Source organism: Rhinolophus hipposideros (assembly GCF_964194185.1).
Source record: "Rhinolophus hipposideros genome assembly, chromosome: 11".
NCBI lineage: Eukaryota > Metazoa > Chordata > Mammalia > Chiroptera > Rhinolophidae > Rhinolophus > Rhinolophus hipposideros.
The window spans coordinates 71,354,992-71,368,710 of NC_138057.1; the positions used below are offsets into that span (position 1 = coordinate 71,354,992).

The window sequence follows — 13,719 nt, forward strand, 5'->3', positions numbered from 1 at the left end:
CTAATAAAAATAGGTAAAATACTGAACAGATACTTCACAAAAGGAGATATATCAATCACACGCCTATGAAAAGATGCCCAACATCACTGGTCATCAGAGAAATGCAAACTATAATGAAATACCACACTGTCTACTCACTAGATGGCTAAAATAAAAGAAAGACGACACCAAGTTTTGGTGAGGATTGGAGGAACTGAAACATATTAATGTTGCTAGTGGGAATGGTACAGCGACTGCAGGGGTGGGAGGGGCGGGGAGGGGATCTATGAAAGTATCTCATAAAGTTAAATCATACTTACAAAGTAACTTCCTTATAAATCATACTTATAAAGTTATCATACAAGCCACACATTCCACTTGTAGGAATTTACCCAAGAAACTGAAACATATGTTTATGTGTGTATGTGAAGGCTCGTAGCAGCTGTATGAATAAATAGTTCAAACTGGAAGAAATCCAAATGTTCATCATCTGGTGAATGAATAAACAAATTACGGGTTTTTTTTTTCTAGAACACTACTCAGCAATGAGGGGCTGGAAGAGGACACGCAATAACATGGAGAAACCTCAGAAACATTACGCTAAAGGAAAGAAGTCAAACACAAAAGACTACATCCTATGATGCCATTCTTGTGTGATTCTAGAAAAGGGAAAAGGACGGTGACAGAAAGAAGACCAGTGGCTGCAGCTGGGGGAGGCTCACCAGGCTTATAAAGAAGCTTCTTCTGGGGCAGAAAAGAAACACTCACCATGTTGACTGAAGTGGTCTCACAATTTTATAAATTTACCGGCATTCATCAAACTGTACACTCAAAATGAGTGAATTTTATTGCATATAAATGATATCTTGATTTTCAAAGATTTTTTTAAATGAATAACGTAATGGAGCTAAATGGAGATTTGGATAAAAAAAAGAGGGGAGGACAGAGGTCTTTTGAGCTGAGCAAATACAAAGCTACACTAGTTATCATTCTTTAAAAGCAAAATAAATGAGAGCAGTGGGCTTAATGAGAATGGTTGGTTTGGGACACAGAAAGCCCAGCAAAGGGCCACCCCCTCTTCTCCCCTCTACCCAGGGGCTTCCAGCACAAGTTGTTCCCAACAAAGAATCGAAAACAGATGTTTCATTGGGGCAGCCTTGGCAGGGAGACCGCACTGGCTTTGGAAAGTGTGCAGTGACGCATTCTTTCCCAGCAGGTAGCTAGCTTCCTGACCTGTGGGAACAGCAGAGGGATTGAAGCTAGGTGAGGACCTGGTTCCTGGTGAATGGACTAGTGGAACCCCTCAGGCCCGAAAACACCCTCCAAGTCCACGATTCGAATCCTCTGCAGCTCTAAGCTGGAAGTGAGAGTCATAGGAGGGATAAAAAGGTAGAAAAGATAAAACGATGGAACTCCAGAATCACCTCGCAAGTGGAAGGGCATGTGTTTTTTGGGCAGCTGAGCCTTGCTGGTGTTGGGTTGGTGCAGTGAAAAGCCTGTCGAAGGGTGGAAAGTGCTCTATGGATGTTGGGGTCATCCTTGTTGTGATGTGTGGATGGGTGTGGGCCGTGACCAGCCTCCCATGGCTGACAAAGGAGGGCAGGGGCCGCCCCGTCAGTTCACCATTCACTCACTCCTCAGGCTACCACAGGAGTTAAGGGGGTGGGCTCTGGAGCCAGCCCATCTGGGTGCAAAGCCCATTTTGGTCACTTCACATATGAGCCGTGTGGCCCTGGGAGAATATTAACCTGTCCATGTCTCACTTTCCTCCTCTGCAAAATGGGGATAATAGAGTTATTGTGAGAATTAAATGAGCTAATACATGTAAATTCTGGTATTAGTTACCTATTGCTGCTATAGCAAAATGGCTTAAAAGAACACAAACTTATTATCTTACAGTTCTGTAAATCAGAAGTCCTCACAACAAGGTGTCAGCAGGACTGTGTTCCTTCTGGAGAATCCAGGGGAGAATCTGTTTCCTTGTGTTTTTTTCCCCCAGCTTCTACAGCCTGTCTGCATTCCTTGGCTCATGCCCCTTCCTCCATCTTCAAAGCCAGTAGCACAGGCTTTCCCATCTCTCTCTGACTCTCTCCTGTCCTCTTATGAGGACCCTTGTGATTGCACTGGACTGACCTAGATAATCCAGGATAGTCTCCTCATCTCAAGATCCTTAATACAATCTCATCTGCACAGTCCCTTTTGCCATTGTTATGGGCTAAATTGTATCCCCCCCTTCATTCCCGTGTGAAGTCCCAACCCCCCCGGAATGACCGTATTTGGAGACAGAGAATTTAAAGAGGGAATTACATTAAATCAAAGTCATTAGGGTGGGCCCTAAAACAGTATGACTTGTGCACTTATAAGAAGAGAAAATTTGGACACAGACATGTAGGGAAGACCATGTGAAGATGCAGGAAGAAGATGGCATGGGCATCTACAAGCCAAGGAGAGATGTCTCAGAGGAAACCAACTCTGTCTTGAAATTCTTGCCTGCAGAATTGCAAGAAAATAAATTTCTGTTGCTCATGCCACTCAGTCTGTGGTACTTTGTCATAGCGCCCGAACGGCTATATGTAGCCATGTAAGGCAACATGTTCCCAGGTTCCAGGGATTAACAAGTGGTCATCTTTGGGGAGCATCATTCTGCCTAAAGCAGTACCCAGTCAGCGTCAGTCGTTCTTAGTCGCATCCCCGTGGATTAAGCACTGCCCTGGGGACATCTTTTTTCTCCCCCAATGTCTGTCATATACATGTATCCCAGTTAATCCTCACATCTCAAACTCTTAATAATTAATTCTGTAAAGGCCCATTTTCCCATTGGATTTCCTTGGGCTGGTGAGGAGCCTCCCTAACTGTATTGTATTTATGCAGGACCAAAGCGTTTTTGCGTGCTGTCTCACAGGATGCCTGCAATCATCTTTTGAGGCAGGCAGGGTGGAATGACCTTCATCGTAACACAGATGGGAAAACTGGGTGACTGGCTCGCTTCAGGTCACACCAGGCTTGCACACTTGAGGAGTTGGCTGAAGCCAGGTCTTCTGCCCCGCAGTTATGAGACCTTGTGAGGGCTCGCTGCTTTCCCAGCACCTGTGTGAGCACTGCTCCATCGGACCTCGCGGTACCGTGAGGAGGAGGTCGGGCCTTAAAGGTCCTGCTTCTCCCATGTAAAGGGAAAGCCAAAGCTCGGGGATGGGCAGTGACTTGCAGGAGGCAATGCACGTTCAGGGTAAAGGAGAGGTAGAGGCCAGGGGACTGGAATCCATGTCCAGGGTCCTTCCTCCACACTTCCTCCTGGGAGTCCTTGCTTTGACCAAATGGTGGCCTCGCCTAAAGGCTGGGGACTGGAGACAGGAGAGGGCATCAGGCTGCAGCTGCCGAGGAAGGCCGGGGCATCTGTCCTGGGCCAAGCCTGGTGTATGTCTGCTGCCACAAGCGCCCCTATGAGTGGCCTCATTGCTTCAAACTGCTAAAAATGAAATTCGCAGTGGAATTTCCTCTGAGGAGGAAACAGAAACAGAGAAAACAAAATCTCAGCCCTGAGGGAACACTTGTCCTTCTGTCTGCATCCAGGAAGTCTGGGGGTGTGTGGTGCTCCCAACTACCCTGCTTACCCAGCCCTTTGTGACGGGCTCAGCAGAGTCCCGTCGAGGGGCCCCCCACTCAGGGACCTGTGGGTCTCTGAGAACGTTAGTGTGAAGAGGGTGCAAGGAGCATGACAGCCTCCTCTGTGAAGCCGCTGCACAGAACAGAGGGTCTGTAGGTACCAGGCACTGCCCACACTACTGCATTGGGCACAAAGACCACCTGAGGTCTTGGATACTGGAGGGGCTGTTTCTGCTCAGGTTTCAGCTGGTGCTGAGGCAGAAGTACTCTGCTGTGACAGGGCACACTCAGCCAGTCTGCCTCTGCTCACCAGGGCTTGCCCTCCTCTGGACCGGGGACAGTTTCCTCTCTGGCAACCTCTGCTCAGCTCAACTGCCACCTCCTCCAGGAAGCCCTGCCTGATTCTTCTGGTTGAAAGTAGTTATGCCCATTCCTGTTTTCCCATAGCATTTTGTGGATTCCAGCACTTAAGGCTGACTGTGTTATTTAAACCTGCACAAAACATTTGGGGGTGATATGCCATTTGGAGGCAGCAGAGGAGAAGATGCCACCAGCCTAGGAGGCAGGAGTGGGAGCCTGGCTTTGCCTTCCCCTGCCATACGACTTTGATCCAGGTACACCTCCTCACTGAGCCTCGATATATCACTTCGTGGTGAAGTAGAGACATCACAGGATATCACAGGATCAACGAGGTTATAGATGTGACTGTCCAGCTCAGAAGGGTAAGGATTCGGGGGTTCATTTCTAGGCAACACACGTCAAAGGACATAGATGTGTAGAGACTGCGGACAGACTCCAGGGATGTCAGCATCTTTCCACACACGAGGTCGGACAATTAAGTTCGCGAACTTGTTGCAATGATGTCGCTAACCTTTTTTGATATCAGAGAGATTATTCATTATGAATTTGTACCAACTGGACAGTAAAATTTACTATTTGGAAGTGCTGAAAAGGCTGCGTGAAAAAATTAGACGAAAACGACCTGAATTTTTCACCAATAATTCATGGCTCTTGCATCACGACAATGCCCCAGCTCACACGGCACTGTCTCTGAGGGAGTTTTTAGCCAGTAAACAAATAACTGTATTGGAACACCCTCCCTCCTCACCCGATGTGGCCCCCAGTGACTTCTTTCTTTACTGGAAGATAAAGGAAATAATGAAAGGAAGACATTTTGGTGACATTCAGGACATCAAGGGTAATACGATGACAGCTCTGATGGCCATTCCAGAAAAAGAGTTCCAAAATTGCTTTGAAGGTGGGCTAGGCGCTGGCATTGGTGCATAGCTTCCTAAGGGGAGTACTTCGAAATACTATAGTGATATTCAGCAATGAGGTATGTAGCGCTTTTTCTAGGATGAGTTCGTGAACTTAATTGTCCAACCTCGTATGTAGGACTGCCTCAGAGGAGAGGAAGCAGACTGACTTGACTTTTGTGGTCTTAAGGGAGACGGGCTTCAGCTCAGTACAAACAAAGAGGAAAATGGTACAATAATCAGAGTACCCCCTGGCGGAAGCGGTCAGTTCATGGAGGAATGAGCTCCCTATCACTGGAAGGACATAATGCCACCTGGCAAGAATCCAGTACAGAATGGAAATTGGACTAGACAGCTTGACCTCCTGTCATTTTCTGATTCTAGAATACATTAAGGCATTATTGTAAGCCCTGGCAGTAGATGCCAGCTTGCTTTTGCCCTTGAGTGGCCTCAGAAGGAAGAGAGAGAAATAATCCCCTTCACAGGGTCTCAGGCAGACAGAATTGAATGTTATTTTCCAGCTGCCAGGTCGTCTACTACTTCATTGTCACTTCTACAGGAAGGCCATTCCAGGCAAGAACCAATCTCTAACTAGGTCAATAGTAATCCTTTAATATCTGCTTCTTACATTACCTAATTGGTCCATGGCTCTGAGCACTTCTCGGAGAGATACTAATCTAATGACATCAGAGGATGAGGACAAACTGATAAGCAGATGGCATGGAAAGTGTCTGCTAGGATGGGCACCTTTGGACTTAGCTCAGTTGGCCTCTGGCCCCGCCCCTCCACCCACCTCCATTTCCCAGGTTTCCCCAGATGCACAAACTTCACAGTTACCACATACGAAAGTGTTGACTTATAATCAGCTGCTTTTCTTTGGTCAAAAGTCCCCCAAAGTTCCTATCAGGTCAGGAGCTGGAGGAGTCCCTGGTCTTTCCACTCTGTGGCTTTGTGCAGGAGTCAGTCCACTGGTTCACTCTGCCCCCCAGCTTTCCCCTGGGGGTGCAGTGATGACCACATTAGGTGGGGAAGCCGGGGATGGAAAACGGACCTGTGCTTGGAAGTTTGCCTGCCCCCTAATGTAGGCAGCACTCCCTCCCACCCTGCAGCCTCTTACAGTGCCTGTAATGCCACCATTAGAGTCCCTTCATTGGGGTTAAGGCAGCAAGTTTCAAATTGTGCTCTGCTGGGCCCCAGGGTCCGCAGGGGCAAGGCAGAAGAAAGAAGTAGGGTAACTAAGAGAACAAAGTTCCGGGCTCTCCTTTAATCAGAGCACTGCCACTGTCATCTGATTTCATGTTAACCAAGATGAAAAAATTAAAACCACTGGATTAAGAGATATTAAAACATCTCTTATCTATGTTATCGAAGATTTGTACAATGAATGTGTATGAATTTTGTTAAGAGGCAAGCATAACACAAGTTAAAAAGCACATTCAAGCAGGCAGGGGCCACAGGAAGCATCTAGCCCATGCCCTCCCTTCTGTAGGTAGAACATGGTGGCCCACAGAGAGAGTTGTGGGTCTGCTCGTGTCTCATGCTTAGTCCATAAAGACACCCAAAGAGGGAGGCTCGGGAAGTTATTCCATGGATCAGTTTATCCTATCAGCTCTCTCCATGCTGTGGAGTGAAAATTCTGGGAAAATGTTTTGGAGCCTTATCATCGTTCCCTTGAGGGTCTGTAGGGGAGGGGCTGATGAGAAGGGGATGGGTGAGCCCTCAAAATCATCTCTGGGTGGGGCAGGAAATTCCTCCAACTCTCCGAAGGAGAGGAGGCAGAGCAAAGGGAGAAGGTGGAGACTTGCTTGCCTCTGGTTCCCACAGATGGGAAGGACAGCGGCCCTGCCAGCCATTGGCCGGTACTCTGGACAACAGAAGTCCTGAAAAGGTCTTGCAGGGCCAAATTAGCTTCTCCATTTTGCAGAGAAATAGGCACAGGAGTCATCTCGGCCATGCAATGATTTACAAAGAACCATCCCTGGACACCAAGCTCCTGACCCCTGGGCCGCCGCAAGGGGGGAGGTTTGGCTGAAAGGAGCCGGTGCCTCAAGTGAGGACAATGGGGGGCTGAGCAGTAGTGAGACCCTCCCTGGTCACTGGAAAGCTCTGCACTGAGATTCCCCAGTGGGTGTCAGGGCCTCATGTATAAGATAAGAGGGTCAGATTTAAAGCAGTCGTTCTTACAGCTTTGGACTCATGGATCAATACAAGGTTTATTTATTTTTTTAAATTGGGATATTAACATAAAGATTGTCATCTTTTAATTTTACCAAGTAAAGGCTTTACCCAAAATTCTATCACTTACTATCACTATCATTTCATTTATACAAAGACAGATAAAGGAAGAGCATAAATCTCAGAGTAAAGATTCTATAAATGGGAAAAAAATTAGTTTTATAAAAAACACTACAATTTCCTTATTTTTATCATTGTGTAATGAGCTGGTGGGACTAGACCAGTTCTGGTCAGCACTGGGCTCTGCAGATGACCTGTGAGTGTCTTTCCAACCCAGAAGGGCTGGGGTTCTAAGCTGTGGGGTCTGAGAATGTCTCTGGCCCCTCCCATTTCCAAAGCTCTCTCTTATGCCTGGAGCATCGCTTGGCAGAGCCTGAGAAGAGAGAGGAGAATGACCTCTCCCTGTCTGAGGGCAAAGGAGGCAGGAAGAACTCTCTAGATCAACAGTTGGTAAACTTTTGTTATAAAGGGCCAGACAGTAAATATTTTGGGCTTTGAATCTTTTGCTGAGACTCAGCAGCCATACACAATGCCCAAGTGAGTGCGGGTAGCTGTGCACCAATAAAACTTTATTTATGGACACAGAAGTGTGAACTTCATATCATTTTCATGTGTCACAAAATATCATTCTTCTTTTGATTTTTTTCTTAATCATTTAAAATATAAAAACCATTCTTAGCTCGTGGGCTTGTACAAAAACAGGTGGCAGGCTGGATTTGGCCCGAAGGCCACAGTTTGTGGACCCCCGGTCTAGACTGTTGTTCTTATCCTGAATCTGTCACAGATCCTCCAGGTGGCTTTGGGCAAGTTGCTTCACCAATATGTTGTCAATCTCCTCACTGCTTACAAACCAAATTCACTCTAGACTTAAGACAAGGAGGGAGATGCCTGCCAGGGACGGTGCAAACAGCTGCCTACTTGGCCTTAACCTCAACAAATGGAGAATAAGGACAAACAGCATTTCCCGGCTGTGCCAACGTACCTTCTCCTGAGACAGAAGGCTTCCTGGGCTTACAGACTGGGGGTCATGTCCTCTGCATTTGGCACAGATCGGATCCTCGCCGTTCCTGGGGACACATGAACAAATCCAGCTGAATGAGGCATTTTCAACTCCCAGGCACCAACCTCCATCCTGATAGCTCCAAAAACCTAGCCCAGCATGACATCAATGAGCATGCAGGTCCACAATCCCAGATCTACCATTCCCAAACCTTGAAAGCACTGGGCACCCAATGTCTTACTGTAGTTTGCAGTGAGCTTCTTTGGCAGCCAAACCTGACCCTAAGTGACTGGGGCTATTATAATCCCTACTTATTCCATTTAGTGTGAATATTTATGTTTCACTGCAGAAATATTGATAGGCTTGATTATAAGGTGCTGCTCCAATCCCCTCTGCAAGAACTGTGTAGTAATGCACTGACCTGCTTTTCTGAAATCTGAACAATTTCTGCATTCCAAAATTCATCTGAGCCAGGGGTTCAGATAAGGGATTATGGGTGTGTGGCTCTATTTGTTCTTCTCAGCATCCTCTATTTGGTTTTAGTCTTTTGGTTTTAGGAATTACAGATGATCATGACTAATTAGGACAAAAAGGCGCCTCAGAGAACACCTAGCCTGAGGTTCTTAACAAGAAATGGGTGTCACTCTGACTGGGTGACAAATGGGCCTATGGGCTTTTCCAAAGCTCCCAAGTGATTTCAATCCACAGTCAGAGCCACGGTTCAGGCCCATTTTACAGGGAAAATAAATGAGGCCTTGGAGGACGTCTGGATTGGCTGAGGGTATCGATGGTCAGAAGCAGAGCTGGGCAGAGCTCTTCACACGTCAGGCCGGGGTCCCTTCGATATCCCCACCTCTGCCAGGTTTTGGAAGAATGCCAAGAGGCCCAATGCAAAAGCCTGAGATGAACCCAGAACAATCAGATTGATAGTAAAACCAGTCAAGCTTGGACAACCCCACTCCTACAACCTGGCCTTTCCACAGCCACAACCTCTCCCTTCCTTCTCACAGTGTCACTGAGTCAAAGCATTTGAACTTCTCAAATTGGCTTGATTCAGGTTTCCCATCTTAAGCTGCAAAACCCCAAACAAAGGTCATGCTGAGTGGTACAGCGCAGTTAAGGAACACATGTGCCAGGAAACTGACCTGGGCAAGCTGTCCTAATCTCTCCATTACTGTCCTCATCTGTAAAATGGGATAATAGCAGTATTCACCTTTCCAAGGCTCTTTTGAAGATCCAAGGAAAGAGTACTTGGCACACAGAAGGCACATAATAGTTGCTTAAGGCAGGATGCTAATGATCATAGTGATGTCACACATCTCTGAGATATTTATATTTTAAATATACATATCTTTGTCCTCTTTAAAAGAGTTCTCAGCAAACAGTACAAGTTGATGGGTGATATTGTGGAAGGAGATATATTTGTATAACAGTTCATTACTTATATTCATTATTACAGGAACTTTTAGGAATATTATTGATTGGGCCTCGTAACAATCCTGGGAGGTAGAAAATAGCTTTATAGGCATTTTACAGACAAGGAAGCCGAGGCTTTGAGCCATGAAGTAATTTGCACTCAGCCACCCAGTAAGCAAGGGCCTGTGGCCTGAGGCTCTCCTTCACCCTGCACAGCTGCCTGCTGTGGTAGCTGACATCTGTCTGTGGCTACTTTTCCTTCCATCCATAGTCAGGAGGGGCAGTGTCAGGAACTGCAAGGAAAAGTGTGTGGAAACTGAGGCCAGGAGAGGTGAAGTCACTTGCCAAAGCCTCCCATCAGGGGTCCCTCCTCGGCACCTTCTTTCGCCCCCCACCCTTTGCCCCTCCAACCCCTCACCTCACGTTCTCAGAGAGACAGGCGGTGCAGCAGAGGGCCTTGGGCTCTGATGGGTCCTGGCAGACGGTGGGGGGACACCCGAAGGGAAACTCGTTCTCATCGGGGGCTGGGCGGGGGCTGCTGGCCGAGCCTGAGGCCATCTTGGGGTCCCACGCTGGCCAGGGGGCCCGACTAATCTCCTCTGCGGAGTGGACCAGCCCCGTGGAGTCTGTGCTGAATGAAGAGGTTGGTCGTGGTGTGGGCCAGTCTCTGGTGAAGAGTCTGATGACTATCTTCCCGCTTCTGTGGTTCAACGTCACAGCTGAGTCACAGCAGGAATGAGGCAGGAATTACCCTTTGTGGTGATAAAAACCCCCTGGATGCTGACTGAAGGCTCTTGGAGTGTCCAGTCATTCTTTAGAGTGAGAGACAGCAAGAGAACGAATCAGAGAGAAAAAACAGCGGTGTCACGGACTTTCAGGAACCACAGTCTGAGTTCCCCTGCCAGAGAACACCAGGCTGCCACCGGCTTCCTCCACTTCCTCCCTGGGTGACATCGGCAGAGAGAGCCACAGATGGGGGGACTTGTCTGTATTCCCTGGGGCTTCCAAGCAGCCTGGAATTCCAAGCTCACTGCTTGGTGGAAATCCCCAGGGTCCTGGTGTCAGGTCCAAAAATGCAAGTTCCAGGCATTTTAACTCTGCGGTATCCAGTGTCTTAGGTAAAAATCACTTCCTCACAGTGGGTCTCGGTTACCCCATCTGTAAAAACATGGAAATGCAACAGGTGGTCTCCAAGGTTCCTCTGTGCTCTACGATTCTGGGACCCTGTGGCCAAGGCAATCAGAGGCAGGAAGAGACCTCTCCTGGCCTAGCCCTGCCTGGGCATTCCTCATCTGTCACCACGAAAACACAGGGCCCTCCCCTCCTTTCAAGTCCAAGGCATCAGAACCATACACTGCTCAGGGCCCTCCTCCCATGGCCCCATTCAGGAAGTCATGGTGGCCACATACCCGGGACAGGCAACACCACTTCCTGGCCCCGAGGAGTACAAAACTCTAAATAAATACAAGGCCACTTAGAGGCCAAGTGGGATGCAGATCCATTGTTGTGGGGGAACTATGGCTCCTGGGGCACTCACTGTGGGCTGGGCAACATTTCCTTCCAATTCCATAGAGCAGCCTGCTGAGAATTCTGGGCCAAGTATAGGCTCACAGAAGCTATATGCCTGGTCCAAAGTCACACAAGCCCTGGTGGTGAGGCAGGATTTGCACCAGGTCTGTGGGACTCCACCTATATGAGAGACGAGATCTCGCCCCATGGGGGAAGTCTGCAGAGCCCAGCCTGGAGGCCAGAGCATGTAGCTGCTGTTGCCTCACCTAGCAAATGGAAAAGATGATCCCTTTACATCTTTTCTATCATGCTGGGCTGCTATTAGGGGTTTGGCAAACTTTCATAGTGGTTTCAAATCATGGGCTTTGAGATCTGACAAATCTGAGTTGGAATCCCAAATGGTGGACATTTACTAGCTGTGTGTCCTGGGACAAGGTCTTTAACTTCTCTGAACCTCAGTTCTGGCATCTGTGAAATGGGGATAATAATCATACCTACTTCACTTGACTGTTGTGATGACTAAAGGAGATCATGGGTGAAAGTGTGGCATGGTGCACAGTCCAAGTGCAGTGCTTGAAAGGTTCTGTCATTGTATTCTGATGATGGCCACAGCCCTTCTTGCTCAAGATCAGGGGAAAGGATTAAAATGGTAAGTTATGCTTATACAGTGTTTCTACATCCATCAACTTTACCTGAGCCTCACAAGTGGGCAAGGCAGGTCAGATGTTGTCCTCTGACCCCAGATAAATTCAACTGCCCTCCTTCCTTGGAGTGCTACTGGGGCTGCCAGGGGCCGCTGGCACGGCCCCCTGGCACGGCCCCCTGGCATGGCCCCCTGGCACTGCAGTGTAACCAGATCTCCACCCTCCCCTGGGCTGGCCCTGGCCTGGCCCTCTCAGCACATGACCTTGAGGCCTACTTCCAAGAAAAGACATCAGAAAGGCGCTTCCTTAACCACAGACCCTAAACTCGCAAACTTCCCTGCATCCCACCTGCTTCTTCCTTCGCTTCCATGAACAGGCACCCGAGACTTCTCTCCCCATCCAAGTTCTGGGTCCCTTTCTTCCCAGTGCCTTTGCTCTCCCTTCTGTCTTCAATGTCTCCCTCTCTACCAGCTCCTTCCCATCAGCCTGAAAATATGTATGTCCTAGCTGCTCCAATAATAAAAGTGAAAAATAACAGGTACTGCTTTCTAGGGCTGTGTGAAGCACTTTTACAGGCACCACCTCATCTAATCTTCAAATGAACCTTAGGAAGCAGGTATTGCCATCATTATCCCCACGGTATTACAGATGAGGGAACTGAGGCACAAAGAGGGTAAGCGACTTGCCCAAGGTCTCAGAGAGAGTGAGTGGAGATTCCTGAACCTAGAGCCTGTGCTCTAACCACACCCCGTGCTTTAAAAGCTCTTCACTGGCACCCCAAATTCCTCTCCCAGCTACATTTTGTCTCCCCTCACTTTAAAAGAACTTCTAGAAAAGACTGTCTACACAGCTGCTCCGACTCCTCACTTGAGTGTTCACAGAAACTTCTCCCTAAGATTCTCAACTGTCGAAGTCGCCAGAGGCCCTGCGCCTGTCCCAGTTTCTATTCCACCAGCCTTCTGGCCAGCCCTTGACACGACTCTTGGCCCCTCCTCTCGAATTCCCTCCATCCCTCGGCTTCCCGCACCCCTTCCGTAACTCCCCCGCCCACCTCCTGGCTGCTCCTTCTCTCTCTTGGACTCCTTTCTCTTCCACTCGGAACATCCCTCGGTCCCATCTCCGTGTCTCCACCCGCGGGGTCAGCACACGTGGAGTCCCTCTGCACCACGTACCCCCACCTCCCCAGCCTTCCACGTGTCTTTCGGGGCGACCTGGACCAGGCCCCACTTCCCCTGGGAGTCTCCGTAGGCCGCCCCCACGGTTGGCTGCCCGGCGCTGCGATCCCAGGCCGCACACAGCACCCTGCCTCCCCGCACGGTGATTGCCTGCCTGCACGTCCCTCAGCCCCGTTAGTGCGTTCCCCGTCCCCCACCCCCAGAGCAGGTGACTGTCGTCTCGTCACTGCCACCTCTCCAGGTGACTGCGCAGACAGCAGCGCCCGTGACCATTGAAGGATGAGCGAACCCCAAGGGGTGCCCCGGGCCCGCAGGAAGGGCTGGGGCAGTGGGTCCCGGGTGGGCTCTGCAGTCGCGACTCCAGGTCCCTGGCCGCGCTCGGCGAGGCCTGCACTTGCGAGAAGGAGTTCGGGTGTCCCTGGCCCCGAGCGCGGGGGCGGCGGCAGGGGCACCGCTCGCAATCCCGGGGTGGGGTGGGGGCGGGGTGGGGGCGGGGTGCAGTGCAACCAACCTCGGCATCGCGGCCGCCGCGGCGTCCCCGCAGCCGGGCGGGAGCTTCCGGTGGGGCGCGGAGGACGTGGCCCGGGCAGCGGAAGCCTGGGAAGCCCGGGGCGGGTCCTGGCAGCCCGAGCCCGCACGCCAGGCAGCCCTGGGGGCGGGGCCAGCGCCCCACTGTTGGGGAAACTGAGGCCCAGGGCAGGGTCTACGGAGTCGCAGGTTCTGTTCTCCCACTGGGGACTGACAGCCTTCCATTCTCCTCCTGCCTGCGCCGTGTTCCTGGGACAAATGAAAGATTCAGTAAAATATTTGCAGAATAAACGAATACCGACCTGGGACTTGAACCCCCCCCCCACCCTCATCTCCTGAAACCCCGCGTAGGGATGCGGAAAGCCATAGCGGAA

General features: G+C 49.8%; 1 protein-coding gene across 9 annotated transcripts in view; it reads right to left on the reverse strand.

Moving 5' to 3' along the window:
* Positions 1-13,436, reverse strand: part of TRAF1 (TNF receptor associated factor 1) — a 33,608-nt gene extending 20,172 nt beyond the window's left edge. For 5 of the 9 annotated variants that reach the window (XR_013994456.1, XR_013994457.1, XM_081066622.1 and 2 more), the window contains exons 1-3: positions 13,329-13,436; positions 9,908-10,647; positions 8,056-8,140 (exon numbers count right to left, since the gene is read on the reverse strand). Coding sequence is in view for 7 of the 9 variants with exons in the window: in XM_081066622.1 (XP_080922748.1) it covers positions 8,056-8,140; positions 9,908-10,047 (225 nt within the window). In the remaining 2 variants the exon portion in view is untranslated. Of the gene's footprint in view, positions 1-8,055; positions 8,141-9,907; positions 10,648-11,492; positions 12,534-13,106; positions 13,222-13,328 lie in introns of those variants that run through there. The other 4 variants (XM_081066620.1, XM_081066619.1, XM_081066618.1 and 1 more) reach the window with 4 other exon arrangements.
* Positions 13,437-13,719: the final 283 nt, after the last annotated feature.